Genomic DNA, 13,540 nt, shown 5'->3' on the forward strand with positions numbered 1-13,540 from the left:
GACTAAACTATGGGCATGTGTGGGAAAATAACTTTGAGGGACTTAAGTAAATTTAAGTTCAGTCCAGACAAGCCAGAGCCTCTTTTGGTGGGTGTTTCCTCTATCTTGATAGGGGGAGTGCAACTAGCTCCAGATGGGTTCATACTTCACATGAAGGAGCTGGTGCACAGCTTGGGGGTACTTCTGGGTTCCTCATTATCATTACAGGCTCAGGTGGCCTCCATGGCATGGAGTGCCTTATAACCACTTCAGCTGGTAACCCAGCTATAACTCTTTCTGGATGGGGATAGCCTGAGTTATGCTCTGGTAACGTCTAGATTAGATTAGTGCCATGTGTTGTACATTGGGCTGCCCTTGAAGACAGTTTGGGAAATGCAGCTAATACAGAATTCAGTGGCCCGGCTGTTGACTGGGAATAGGGGATGTGAACGTATATCTCTGGTTCTGGCTCACCTGCACTGGTTGCCAGCTTGTTTCTAGGCCAAATTCAGTGTGTTGGTTTTAACCCATAAAGCCCTGCATGGCTTGGAAATTGACTTCTTCTTTGGGGCAGTCCCACAGTATGGAACACTCCCTAAGGAAGTTCACTTGAAGCCAACACTCATTTTTTCAGTATCAGTCAAAGACACATTTATTTTTCCCAATCATCTGGGCATTTGTTATGACCCAACTATTATGGGCTGCTTTTGTGGTGTTCATTCTGGCGTGTGAAGTAGGGCGGGAGATGGGAGATTATGTGGATATTTAAAACATATTATGGATAAACATTTTCAGTACTGTATTCTTTTTAGATTATGGGTTTATGCTATCTATATTTGTATTATTTTGTCATAATGATTATGGTTTATATTAACTTTGTCTTCTTTGTTATGGTTTTTTTTTGGGGGGGGTGCCCTTTATTATTTATTTATTTATTGCATTTCTATATCACCCAATAGCTGAAGCTCTCTGGGCAGTACTTGCTTAAGTCACTTTGAGACAGTTTTCGCCATGGGAAGAAATACACATATTTAATAAATGAATGAAAATGAACACCTTCTTTGCAATGTTGCTTTCAGTCTTTCCATGCGCTGCTTTTTGCATGCAGTGCCTTCTAAATACATATTTGTTCCTCGCGGATCTTATGATTATCACCGCATCACTGCAAAGCTGCAACCTTTCCTTGGCAGCAGCATGTTGATTGTACATCTGGGGATCTGTACGGGGAGTTGCTGCGTTTGAAGTAATGGCTAGCGCATGAAATGCTTATTGATAAGAGTTGAACGAATGGCAGGGGTGGGGAGGTGAGGGGTAAAGAATAAGTTACAAGAACATTTTGCACCTCTGGAAATCTCACCCTTTTCCTTTTTTTGTGATAGAGATTTAATAGGGAACAAAAGTGGTCATGGGAAGCAGGAGGGACTACATCCCCATTGCCTCGTCACTGGGCCAACACCTCTCTGTGTTGTGGCAGCTCAGCACGTCACAACAGGGTGCGCCAGTTTGGATGTCCGTCTGAGCGGGGACGGTGTCCCTTTGCATCATTTTGTTCTCAGTGGAGTGCATGCTTGGGTGCACGTTCTAAAGGTGCTGGTTTTAACCTATAAAGCCTTACACAGCTTGGGACCACAATACCTGACGGAATGCCTCTCCCGACATGAACCTACCCATACACTGCGCTCAACATCTCAGGTCCTCCTCCAAGTGCCTACTCCGAGGGAAGCTCGGAGGATGGCAACAAGGGAGAGGGCCTTTTCAGTGGTGGCCCCCCAATTATGAAATGATCTTCCTGATGAGGCTCGCCTGACACCAACATTGTTATCTTTTCGGCGCCAGGTCAAGACCTTTCTCTTCTCCCAGGCATTTAACAGCATTTAACAACATATGCTAAGTTTGTTTGTTTTTTAATGGACCCCAGAACTGTTGATGTTTAAAATGGATACTGTTTGATACTGTTGTTTTTATATTTTTTGATGGTTTAAAATTTTGTATACTTTTTTAATGTCCACTGTTTTTATCTTTTGTAAACCGCCCAGAGAGCTTCGGCTATGGGGCCGTATATGAATTCAGTAAATAAATAAATAAAGTGCATTCTGGCTCAGCTAGAGCCAGAGAGGGGCTTCAGAGTGATGTCAGTGCATCCTTGTTTGCCCTTTGATTAAATGGGAAATTGTGAAGGAACGCCAACACTGTCACATTTGACTTCAAAAGAGGAAATTTCTCTAAAATAAGGGAACTGAAAAAGGAAGTTGAAAAGGGGAGTCAAGAGGGTTAAATCCCTTCAAAGCATTTGGAGGTTGCTCAAAAGCACAATAATAGAAGCTCAGCTAAATTGTATTCTACAGGTTAGGAAAAGGTAGCACCAAGTCCAAGAGGTCACTGGCATGGTTAACTAGCAGTGTCAAGGAAACTATTGTAGAAAAGAGGGCTTCCTTCAGAAAATGGAAGTCTTGCCTAAGTGAGGAAAACAAAAGGGAGCACAAGCTTGCACAATGGAGATGCAAGCAGACAATAAGAGATGTAAAAAAAAAAAAGCATTTTGAGGAGCATATCGCTTACAACTTCAAGGCCAGCAATAAAAAAATCTTTAAATGTATCAGAAGCAGGAAACCACCAGGTAGGCAGTTGGACCATTAGATGACAAAAGAGTTAAAATAGTACTAAAGGAGGATAAGGAGATTGTTGAGAAGCTAAATGAATTCTACCTATATGTCGTCACTGCAGAAGATATAGGACAGGTTCCTGTGCCGAACTTATGGAGCCTGAGGAACTGAGGCAAATAGTGGTGACAAAATATGAAGTTCTTGACCTTGTTGAAAATGAATAAATCTCCAGGCCAGGACGGTATCCATCCTAGAGTTCTTAAAGAATTCAAATATAGAATTACTGTTCTTCTAACCAAAATATGCAACACATCCCTAAGATCAGCCTCTGTACCAGAGGACTGGGAAAAGGCCCATGTAACACCAGTTTTAAAGAAGTGATCCGGGAGGGTGGATCTGGGAAATTACAGGCTAGTTAGCTTAACATCTCTTCTGGGTAAATTGGTTGAAAGCATTATAAAAGACAAAATTAGTAAGCATATAGAAGGACAAGGCCTGTTAAAATATTTTTGTAGGCCGCCTTGAGAGCGTTTTTGGCTAAAGGGCAGGATAAAAATGTTTAAATAAATGAATAAATAAATAAAAGCAAATCAACGTGGCTTCAGCAAACATAAGTCCTGTCTCACTAACCTTTTAGACTTCTTTTTGAGTCGATAACTATGTAGACAGGAGTGATCCAGTAGACATTGTTCACCTGGTTTTCCAAAAGGTTTTTGACAAAGTTCCACATTAAAGACACGTGAGCAGATTTAGCAGTCTTGGAATAACAGGAGAGGACCTCTTATGGATCAGTAACTGGTTAAAGAACAGAAAGAGAGTAGGAATAAATGGTATATTCTCCCAATGAAGGGATGTAAATAGTGAGGTCCCACAGGGGTCGGTATTGGGACCTATGCTCTTTGATTTGCTCATAAATTATCAGGAATTAGGAGTGAGTAGAGATGTAAAATTTCCAGAAATTTTGACGCCGTGGGAAAAAAACATTTTTGTTTTGTTTTGGGGAGGGGGAGAAAATTTTGAAAAAATGCAACATTAGCACTTTTTACAGATTGAAAGTCACTTCGTTACTTTAGGAACATAAAATGTAATTATGTACAAGTTGGTTTGACATAAAATTATCACATCTGGTATATTAAAAGTACAGCGTATTCAAATAATTATTACAAATTCAATTTACTTTCTTAAATTTTTACTGGTTTTGGTAACAAATGGAGCTACAAGCTCCTGAATTGTAAGGACCCTCTTTGGTTTTGCCAGTTTATGAGGAGCAGGCAAAAAACAATTAAAAACAACAACAGAAGAAACCACCAACATTAGTAACAAAGAAAATTATTTATGTTTCCAATAGTCCTCCAGTGTCAAGACGTAAAGCACCCATTCCCATAAAAAGAACTGAGATTCAATGAATATGTATGAAATTTAATCAGACTCATTTTCTGAGCTATAGTGATCACCTTCAGTCTCTGCTTCAATGGCAGTGCCCCCTAGAGGCAGAAATGCATCTTGCTCTTGCATTTGAGAGTTGTAGTCTCAGTTTGCAACCTAGGACTTGCTTGTCCTCGGTGCACAGAAATTGTAGTAATCTGATACTGTACATATTTTTTAGAAATCATTTGGAGAAGTAAATATATGAACACCTTGTCTTAAACATTTTATTCATCCTAAGATAAAACATTCCATAATCCATGTTTTCTTCATTTTTTCAATTTTTCAGAAAAGACACAAAAAGGCTGGAAAAAACCAGAAATACCACCCCGCCACTGTTCCCCCCCCCCCAAATCAATTTTAACGCTTTTTCCCTGGGCCTTCACAGTGATCAGTGAAATGCCCAAATGTGCTGATGACACTAAATTAATTTAGGTGGTTAAAGCAAAAAGGGATTGTGAGGAGCTCCAAAAGGATCTCTTCAAACTGGGAGAATAGGCATCAAATGACAAACTGGAAGCAAGAGTAAAATGATGAACGTTGGGGCAAAAAAATCTCAACTTCAAGTATAAGCTGATGGGATCTAAGCTACCACTGACTGACCAAGAAAGAGATCTTGGGGTTGTGGTGGACAGCTTGATGAAAATGTCTACCCAACGTGCAATTGCTGTGAAAAAGGCAAACCCTGTTTTAGACATAATTAGGAAAGGAATTGAGAATAAAAGTGCCAATATCATACTGCCCTTATACAAATCTGTGGTGCCCACACACTTAGAATACTGGGTATAGTTCTGGTCATCACACCTAAAAAAAGATATTGTGGAGCTGAGGGGGGGGGCAGTGCAGAAAAGGGCAACTAAAATGATCAAGGGGCTGGAGCAACTCACCAGTGAGGGAAGATGACAACAGCAAGGACTGTTTAGCTTGGAGAAAAGGCAAGGGAGGGGAGATGTACAAAATTTTGCATGGTGTGGAGAATGTAGATAGGGAGACACTTTTGTCCCTTTCTCACATTCCTAGAACCTGGGGTCATCCCATGAACCTGATTGGTGGAAGACTCAGGACAAATAAAAGGAAGTAATTCACACAGCACGTAGTTAAACAATGGAATTTGTTGCCACAAGATGTAATGATGGCCACCAGTTTGGATGGCTTTAAAAGGGGGTTAGATAAATCCCTAGAAGAGAAGGCTCTCAATGGGTACTAGTCTTCATGGCTATGTGCTACCTCCAGTAACAGAAGCAGTAAGCTGTTGCAATGTGTCCTGCTTGTGCGTTCCTGGTCAACAGCTGGTTGTCCACTGTGTGAACAGAGTGCTGGACTAGATGGACCCATGGTCTGATCCAGCATGGCACTTATGTTCTCACTGATCTCATCGACATTGATTAGTTATGATGTCATCCTGTTCACTACATATTTCTTCATTGGCTGGGATCCCATAGTGATATCTAGTGTGCTGGATGCACCCATTCCTGGATAAGGCAGAGGTGTGATCCATGACTTAGTTACCTCCTGTTTAGACTACTGAAACATGCTCTATGTGGGGCTGGCCTTGAAGAGTATTCAGAAACTACAGCTGATCCTGTACCAACTGCACCAACTTCTAGTTCATTTCTGGATTCAATTCAAAGTATAGCTGTTAGGTTTTTGTTTTTTTTATCAAAAAAGCCCTACATGGTTTTGGGCTAGGGTGTCTGAACAGCCGTCTCTTCTCGTATGGTCCTGTCCATAGTTTATCATCTTCGTCATGTCCTACCACCAAGAGAGGGTAGGGTGGTGGGAACGCAGGTCAGAGCCTTTTCCTGTATCATCATCCCAAGTGTGGAATTCCCTCCCTTAAGAGGTCAGACTGGCCCCATCTTTGCTTAGCTTTAGGTGGGCCTTTAAAATGTTTTTGTTCCGTTCAGGTTTGATGGGCTTTAAAATGGAATAAATTTCATCTGCTCTCTGGAATGTTTTAAAGATGTTCCTGTTTTGATGTTGATTAGCTTTGCTGAGAGGAGGAGGAGAACCTTTCAGGCAGAAAGGCCTCTCTCATAAGTATTTTAATAAATAAAACGAATTAAAAAGGGAAATAAATCCTTTTAAAGTTTGGTTCTTTTTTTAAAAAAAAAAAGTGGTGGAGAAGCAGATTTGAAGAACAGTAGCTGCAGAAGGCAATAAAAACTGTGGGAAAACTGGAAGGGGTATATATGCTTTTCACACCCCTTAAAAGCACTTTTCCTGTCAAAAAAATGTCTGAGGGTGAAAATTTCACATGGCTTAACTTTATGAAGTGGCTTTATGTGTATCATGCAAGTTAACGTTGGTGTTGTTCAATAGGAGCCCTGCCCCGGTTTCTCTACAACACGAGTGGGGAACCTGTAATCCTCTAGGTGTCATTGGACTACAACTCCCATGATCCCCAAGCATTGGCCATGCTGGCTGGGGCAGATGGGACCAACACCCGGAGGGCCCATTTCCCCACCCCTGCTCTACACTCCCGTTCTTTGGTCCCTGCCTAGTTTAAGAATGTCTTGACTCTAAATTAGACTGACTTGCTGCAGCTTTTCTAAAACAGGTCTCAGAAAACTTAGGTTGGACAGACAAAGTATAGGGGTACACAAAAACTACCTTTAGCTTTCCTACTCAGGACTATACATTTTATTGATCTTAACCTGTTGGTTGTTTTATTGTGGTTTTAATTTTTGTGAACCGCCCAGAGAGCTTCGGCTATTGGGTGGTATGAAAATGTAATAAATAAATAAATATACACACTGAACCATGTTGCCTCACACACGCTCTCCTCTCCCCCTTTTCTGTTTCTCGCCACCCTTGCAGGCGAACGACTCCTGCAAATGCAACGGCTGGAAGAACCCAAATCCTCCCACAGCCCCTCGCATGGATCTGCAGCAGACGGTCACCAACCTCAGCGAGCCCTGCCGCAGCTGCGGGCACACGCTAGGTAACCGTGGGGGCTCCTTTCACCCTGCGGGCTCTTCTCCCCCAACAGGGAAGGCACGGAGATCGTTTTCAGTGGCCGGAGAGGGGAAGAGCAGAGGTTGATACGTGTACAGTTATTCTTTCCGTTTCTCACTTTTCATTTACTTAAAGTATTTTTATCTTGCTCCACAGCCAAAATGGCCCCCGCAGCAGTTTATGGCCAGTCAGTAAAACAAGACCATTCCCTGCCTGCAGGTTTGCAGTCTAAAATGGTGGTCGCCATTTTAATTTCCCACAATACCATTCTGCAGTGCTATTTCACGGACATTGGGGGAAATTAAAATGGTGGTCATTCAGCGCTGAGCCAGGAGAGAGAGAAAAATGTAAAGTGGCACCCAGGACAGGCAACAGGTTTTATACTGCTGTTTTATACTTTGAATGTTTTTAATTTTTGTGAACTGCCCAGAGAGCTCCGGCTATTGGGCGGTATAGAAATGTAATAAATAAATAAATAAACAGCAATGAGCCCTGCTAGGGCAATTGGATCTGTCTGAGGATGCTGTTGGCGCTGGTTATGCAATCTATTATGGACTAAGTACTTGCTCACTCTCACTCCCTTTCACTTTTTAAAGAAAGCTCCAGTTTTCTGGAGCACTCTTGGATTCCAAATTCAGTATCAGATCTACTTGGTGTGTGGTGTCTTGTTTGTTTATAAATTTATATCCCAGCCTTCCTCCATCAAATTCAGGCCAGTGCACATGGTTGCTCCCCTGCAACCCTCCATTTTATCCTCACAACAATCCTGTGAGGTAGGTTAAGCTGAGAGTGACAGGCCGAAAGTCACCGAATGGGCTTTGTGGCTTAGCAGGGGTTAAAGACAGCTCTTCCTGGTTCTGTTTCACTCTGTCCATTACGCTACAACAGGGGTGGGCAACTTACAGCCGTCTAGATGTTTGGGCCCACAGCTCCCATCAGCCCTAGCCAGCATTGCCATTGGTGAGGGATCATGGGAGTTGTAGGCCAAAATGTTTGGAAGACCACAAGTTGCCAACACCATCAGACTCGTGTAAGACAGACAGCCCCACCTGTTGCTACAAAAAAGCAGAATCTTTGTAAAGAGGGAGGGGATTTGATAGATGATGAGCATCGGTTTTGTACCGCCGTGGCCTCCAGCTTGAAAGGATTGAATTCGAATCATGACACAACCTCTCTCGCCTGTCCCTAGCTGACCATGTGTCTCACCTGGAGAACGTCTCTGAGGAGGAGATCAATCGGCTTCTGGGGATGGTGGTGGATGTGGAGAACCTCTTCATGTCTGTCCACAAGGAAGAGGACACGGACACCAAGCAGGTTTATTTCTACCTGTTCAAGGTGAGCCCAAATGGGGCGGAGGGAACATTACAGAATGTCCCCAGTGGTTTTGGAGCCGAGACCCACGTCGGCGGACTTCGGTGGCTAGTTCGAGCCCATTCAGATAATATAGCTTTAATTATTTGTTGTTTATAAATGGACTTGAAAAAAGCCAGAAGAGGGGAATAACTCGTTCCAGAGTTTGCCCCAGCTCCACTTCCATCTCCTGGATTATTTGAAATGCTTATGTCCAGTGGAGAAATCTCCTGGCTCCAATGGCAGCGAATCCATTCTTGGTTTCAGCCAGAACCAGCAAGAACTTTAAAGAAGCTGTCCAAGGTGCTGAACCATATCCCGTTAAATAGGTTCAGCACCTTGGAGAGCTCCTTTAAAGTTCTGGCTAAAACCCAGAGTGGATCACAGCCCCACCAAATTTGGAGTCGCCAGCCTTCACTGATGCCCCCCATTCAGTCACAATGACAATAGAAATTGCTTAATTTCCTCCTCGTCACTGTTCTCAGTCTTGTACCTTCGCCACCTCCTTCCTTATCTTCCCTCCAGCAATGCAATGCTTCTTTCCTTGCAGTTAGAGCTGGCTGAATGTTTGTGAGGGGAGAGAATGCAATCCTATTAAATGCTTACTCAGAAGTTAGTCCCACTGCATTCAAAGGGTTTTACTTCAAAAAGTAAAACCCAGGAAAATGTGCATAGGATCGCAGCCTAAATCAGTCATGCCCAACCTAGTGCCCTCCAGATGTTTTGGACTACAACTCCCAGGATTCTTGATCGTTGAATAAGCTGGCTGGGGCTGATGGGGATTGAAGTCCAAAACATTATAGTGAGTTTTGCATTTGATTAGTCTATGTTAATTTTGTTATTAATTTAATGTGGCTCTGGCTGTCACATTGATTTTTCTTTCTCTTCTTTTTTTTGCCAATTTGGCTTCCACTTAAAAATAGTGAGGATCACTGACTTAAGTCAAACAAGCACAAGGAAATAGCGGGCGATTTGGGGGTTGGAGTGACATTTTTCTCTCTTCAGCTCCTAAGGAAATGCATCCTGCAGATGAGCCGCCCGGTTGTTGAGGGTTCCCTTGGCAGCCCCCCTTTCGAAAAGCCAAACATTGAACAGGTAAGGTGCTGGGCATTTATTTACTTATTTAGAATATCTATCGACCACCCCTCAGCGAGAGCGTGAGGCAATGCCCAAATAAAAGCAATAAACATACTAAAATACAGGGCTGTGGAGTCGGAGTCGTAGAGTCGGAAGCGATTTTTACTTTTTTGTAGTTTTGACTTTGATATCAAAGTATATACTTTAGATTTTTGAACTAGTAGAGAAAGTTGTTCCTGATTTTCTTTTATAGTTTCATATCCTATTACTTTATACTCTATAGTATTTTGATAAACCGCCCAGAGAACTTCGGCTATGGGCGATATAAATGCAATTAAATCAACAAATAAAAATATAACCTCATTGTTTTCATTTTTGGGCTTCTTTAATAAATAAAATAAAATAAATCCAGAATGTCTTAGCTATAGCCTTTAGAACCGGGCTTTAACAGGTTAGGGTTCTAAAAAGTTGCGTGCTTGCAGTTGATGTAGGAAATATATAGGAAATTTATTTCCTATATCAATATATAATTAAAGGAGTCGGAGGTGCCATGAATAAAGGAGTCGGAGGTTTTATGTGCCGACTCCACAGCCCTGCTAAAATACACAAACAACCAAGAGCTGTACAAAATGTAGTTCAATAAAACCAGGGATTAGTTGTAAAATTAAAAGAGCTCAGCAGAACAATATTGTCTTCAGCTGTCTGAGGAACAATATAGAGGGAGGTAACCTTTTACAGACATAAAGACGTAAAATGCTGGGGTGCACCTAAAGATCAGGTTCTCTGTGTCTTAAAGCAGATGTTAGTGAGAGGATTTCTAGCTTTGCATTTTCATTGACATCCGCCCCATCACACACACAGACCACTAATAGCATTTGTTGAGAGCAAATAATCCTATGCATATTTAGAAGGAAAGTTGTTTGACTTTCCCGCCATCTAAACATACACAGTATTGCGCCTTAAATGTATTTTAAAACTCCTCTTTACGCACTTGTGTTTGTGTCCTTGATTAGGGCTGGCTCTACCATTAGAGCAGCCTTCCTCAACCTGGGGCGCTCCAGATGTGTTGGACTGCATCTTCCAGAATGGCTGGGGCATTCTGGGAGTTGTAGTCCAACACATCTGGAGTGCCCCAGGTTGAGGAAGGCTGCATTAGAGGGAGTGAGATGGTCATGCCTGGCCATCTTCAGCTTTCAGGTTAAGTCTAGAAGTCATGAAAATCAGAGGGGAGAGCAGGGAAAGGAGGAGGAGGATGGCTTATTCGTTTATTTATATAGTGCAATCTGTGTAATTAGTGCTTTCCAAAGAACAGGTACGGCAGGTTCCTCCCCCTCCCCCAGGGGTTTGCAATTTAAAATAGACATGGGGAGACAACGAAAGAAAGGGGGAAATGGGGGAAGAATGTGGTATTTCAATTACATGTATTTTGGCTTAGTTACTTGAAGGCTGTGGTAGGTAACGGTTTTTTTGGCCTGCGGGATGGATTCCATTTTGGAAAAACTCTTGTGGGCGAGGCGGGGATGAAAAAATCCACACACGCACATACCAAATTCCTTTGTTAGCAATTTATAGTAGGAAGTATGTCTACTTAGAAGTAAACTGTGAGCAGCATGCCTGCTCTCAAGTAGCAGATGATTCCCCTGCCCCTTCCATTGTTTGAGGTAAAATTATTATCTGAACCCCTCTCTACTGGGGTAATGACAAATGACCTCTGGAACACGAAGTCCAAAGCAGAGACAACAGAGTGAGCCAAAACGGAAGGGAACTTGAGGGCAGGTCCTTTTGGGGAAGAAGGCCCAGGCTTGGTCCTGTTCACTCCTGTGCCGCATTTTTTTCAAGGCTCTTCGGGCGTGTACGTTTTCAAACAGTCTGTCAGAAATGGATATTGTCTTACTTGGAGAAATTTGTGAGGGAGAAAGGCAAAGCTTTGGTTCACCTTCGGTGAATGGCCTGAAGTCTGAAAGTCTTGCTAGGTCCTTTGGAACCTAGCAGGGAAGTGAGAACAACAGGAAGAGGAAGACGAAATAGCAGAGCACCTCAGACTCTTAACACACGTTTTTAGCAGTCTCACATTAAACAAGGTTATGGAAGAAGTTCTTTTCAAAGTTGCTGGGACCCACAGAACATTCTGGTTTGTCGCACGTCATGACAGCCCAGAACACCAACAACCTATGGGTTAAATAAACTATAGGTTAGTGTTATGTGTGACCCAGATCATTCACTGTAAGTATGATGTAAGCACTGGCCTAAAATTGCCAAGTGAAATCCAAACCTGAGTGGGAAAACCATTCTTTTGCCATTGTGACAAGAGCTGGTAGATTCTTGTCTATTTTGATTGTTTTGAGGCTTGATAGACCTTATCTATCCCAAAGTGGTTTACAAAATGTTGAATGTGGAACAGTATTGGCAAAGCTTTATACAGAATAGACAAGCTTTTAAATGCCAGATTGACTGATAGATTAATCACATTTCTATGCTGCCCAATAGCCGGAGCTATTCCTGGATTAAACCAAACGTTCCCCCCCCCCCAAAAAAAAACCTCGGGTGAATGAAGAAGTCTTCACCTGCACTGCAAGGTTAACAGAGGTGGCACTAGGTGAATTTCTGATGGGGAGTGGCTTTCAGAGGTGGTACCATAACAGAAAAGGACTTCCACCCAGGTCACTCTGCAACATGCAACGAACAATTCAAATGGATTGTTAAAAGGTTATAATAGAGACTCAGAAATGTGACTGCTAATTCACCAGTCATTCCACCTTCAGTAGAGGAGAGATAGAACAGTAGTGCACACTGGCTCAGCTGAGAGACCTCTGGCCATTTAGCTGCTCCCCTTCCCAAAGAACAGCCCTGAAATGTTAGTAATTGGTGCTGGAGTTGCCTTGTTTTCCTCTTCCCTCCCACCCACCCCCTTGTTCCTTTTGTGTTCTGTATTTCAGATTGTCTGCCTGTGGGCAGAGACTTCCTTGTTTTTCATCTGTCTACAGCACTGAGTAGATTTTAGCAGCTTTATAAATGATTATTATTTATTGTAACAATAAATGAGTGTATTTCATAGGTGGCAACTCAATTTGTTGGAGCTGTGGAAAAGCGTAAAGCAAATAACTCTCTGCTTGCCTGCTGCTAAGGGCCACTTGCCTTTCCCCTTTCTCACTTCCAGGGCGTCTTAAACTTTGTGCAGTACAAGTTCAGCCACCTGCCTCCCAAGGAGCGACAGACCATGTTTGAGCTCTCCAAGATGTTCCTTCTGTGCCTAAACTACTGGAAGCTGGAAACGCCGTCCCAGTTCCGCCAGCGCTCACAAAACGATGACGTGGCGACCTACAAGGTCAACTACACCCGGTGAGCCTGGCAAGGGGCGGGAGGGGAGGAAACGGAGCCAAGACTGTCCAGGACTCCTGCGAATCTGGGATGTGCGATGGGTTGATAAAGATGAGCAGCTCTGGGCATGCACAGAGTGTGTTTCCCTCTCTCCGGAGTAACCACTGGCAACTCAAAACCTCTGTGCTTCATCAGTCTGTGGGGCAACCTCCCCTCTCCCCAAGGTGGGGCAAAGTTCCAGGGAGGGAAATGCTCCAGCAGCAGAATCTGTCTTCCCATTCCACAGAAGATGTCTAGAAACTGCTCAGACCGTTGTGCTGGTCATTAAACCTGCAGAGGAGACTGGAGCATAGGGACTTTCTGGCCCCACACATTCCCTCCCTCCCTGGCTGGTTTTAGAGTGTGTTAACAGTGGCCTCTTCTAGTCCTTTACTAATGCCAGTGGTGGATTAGTCTCCGCTTCTACAGACCCTTTCGACCGAGAACAGTGGGCTCCATATGGGCAAGTGTACATGAGGATTCATTTACTTGGGTGGTTGTAGGTGCCTGTAAGTGTAGAAGGAGGCCCAGGTTCAAAAAGACAGGGTGCAATCCTATGCATGTTTAGACAGAAGAAAGTCCTGCAACTGCCAGCATTCTCCAGCCAGCTGTTTTCTGTCTAAACATGCACAGGATTTCAACCTTAAAAGGTTTTGTAAAATGTCATGGAGGATCCCCTCCATCCCGGATTACCTCCCCATCTAATTCCACTGCTACCATGAAATTTAAACCCTCTTATTTATTAAACCCTTCTTGTGCCTAAGGCAGCTGGGCATAGATGTCAGACAAAA

The 13,540-nt window shown here is 43.1% G+C and overlaps 1 protein-coding gene across 1 annotated transcript in view; it reads left to right on the forward strand.

Annotated features, from left to right (window-relative positions):
• The window catches only part of KAT2A (lysine acetyltransferase 2A), a 40,122-nt gene that overhangs the window by 2,214 nt on the left and 24,368 nt on the right, over positions 1-13,540 (forward strand). Inside the window, exons 2-5 of the mRNA XM_063137316.1 lie at positions 6,828-6,951; positions 8,155-8,300; positions 9,321-9,410; positions 12,550-12,731. Coding sequence (XP_062993386.1) covers positions 6,828-6,951; positions 8,155-8,300; positions 9,321-9,410; positions 12,550-12,731 — 542 coding nt within the window. The remainder of the gene's footprint in view (positions 1-6,827; positions 6,952-8,154; positions 8,301-9,320; positions 9,411-12,549; positions 12,732-13,540) is intronic.

This window comes from Elgaria multicarinata, chromosome 11 (genome assembly GCF_023053635.1).
Source record: "Elgaria multicarinata webbii isolate HBS135686 ecotype San Diego chromosome 11, rElgMul1.1.pri, whole genome shotgun sequence".
In the NCBI taxonomy this organism is placed as follows: domain Eukaryota; kingdom Metazoa; phylum Chordata; class Lepidosauria; order Squamata; family Anguidae; genus Elgaria; species Elgaria multicarinata.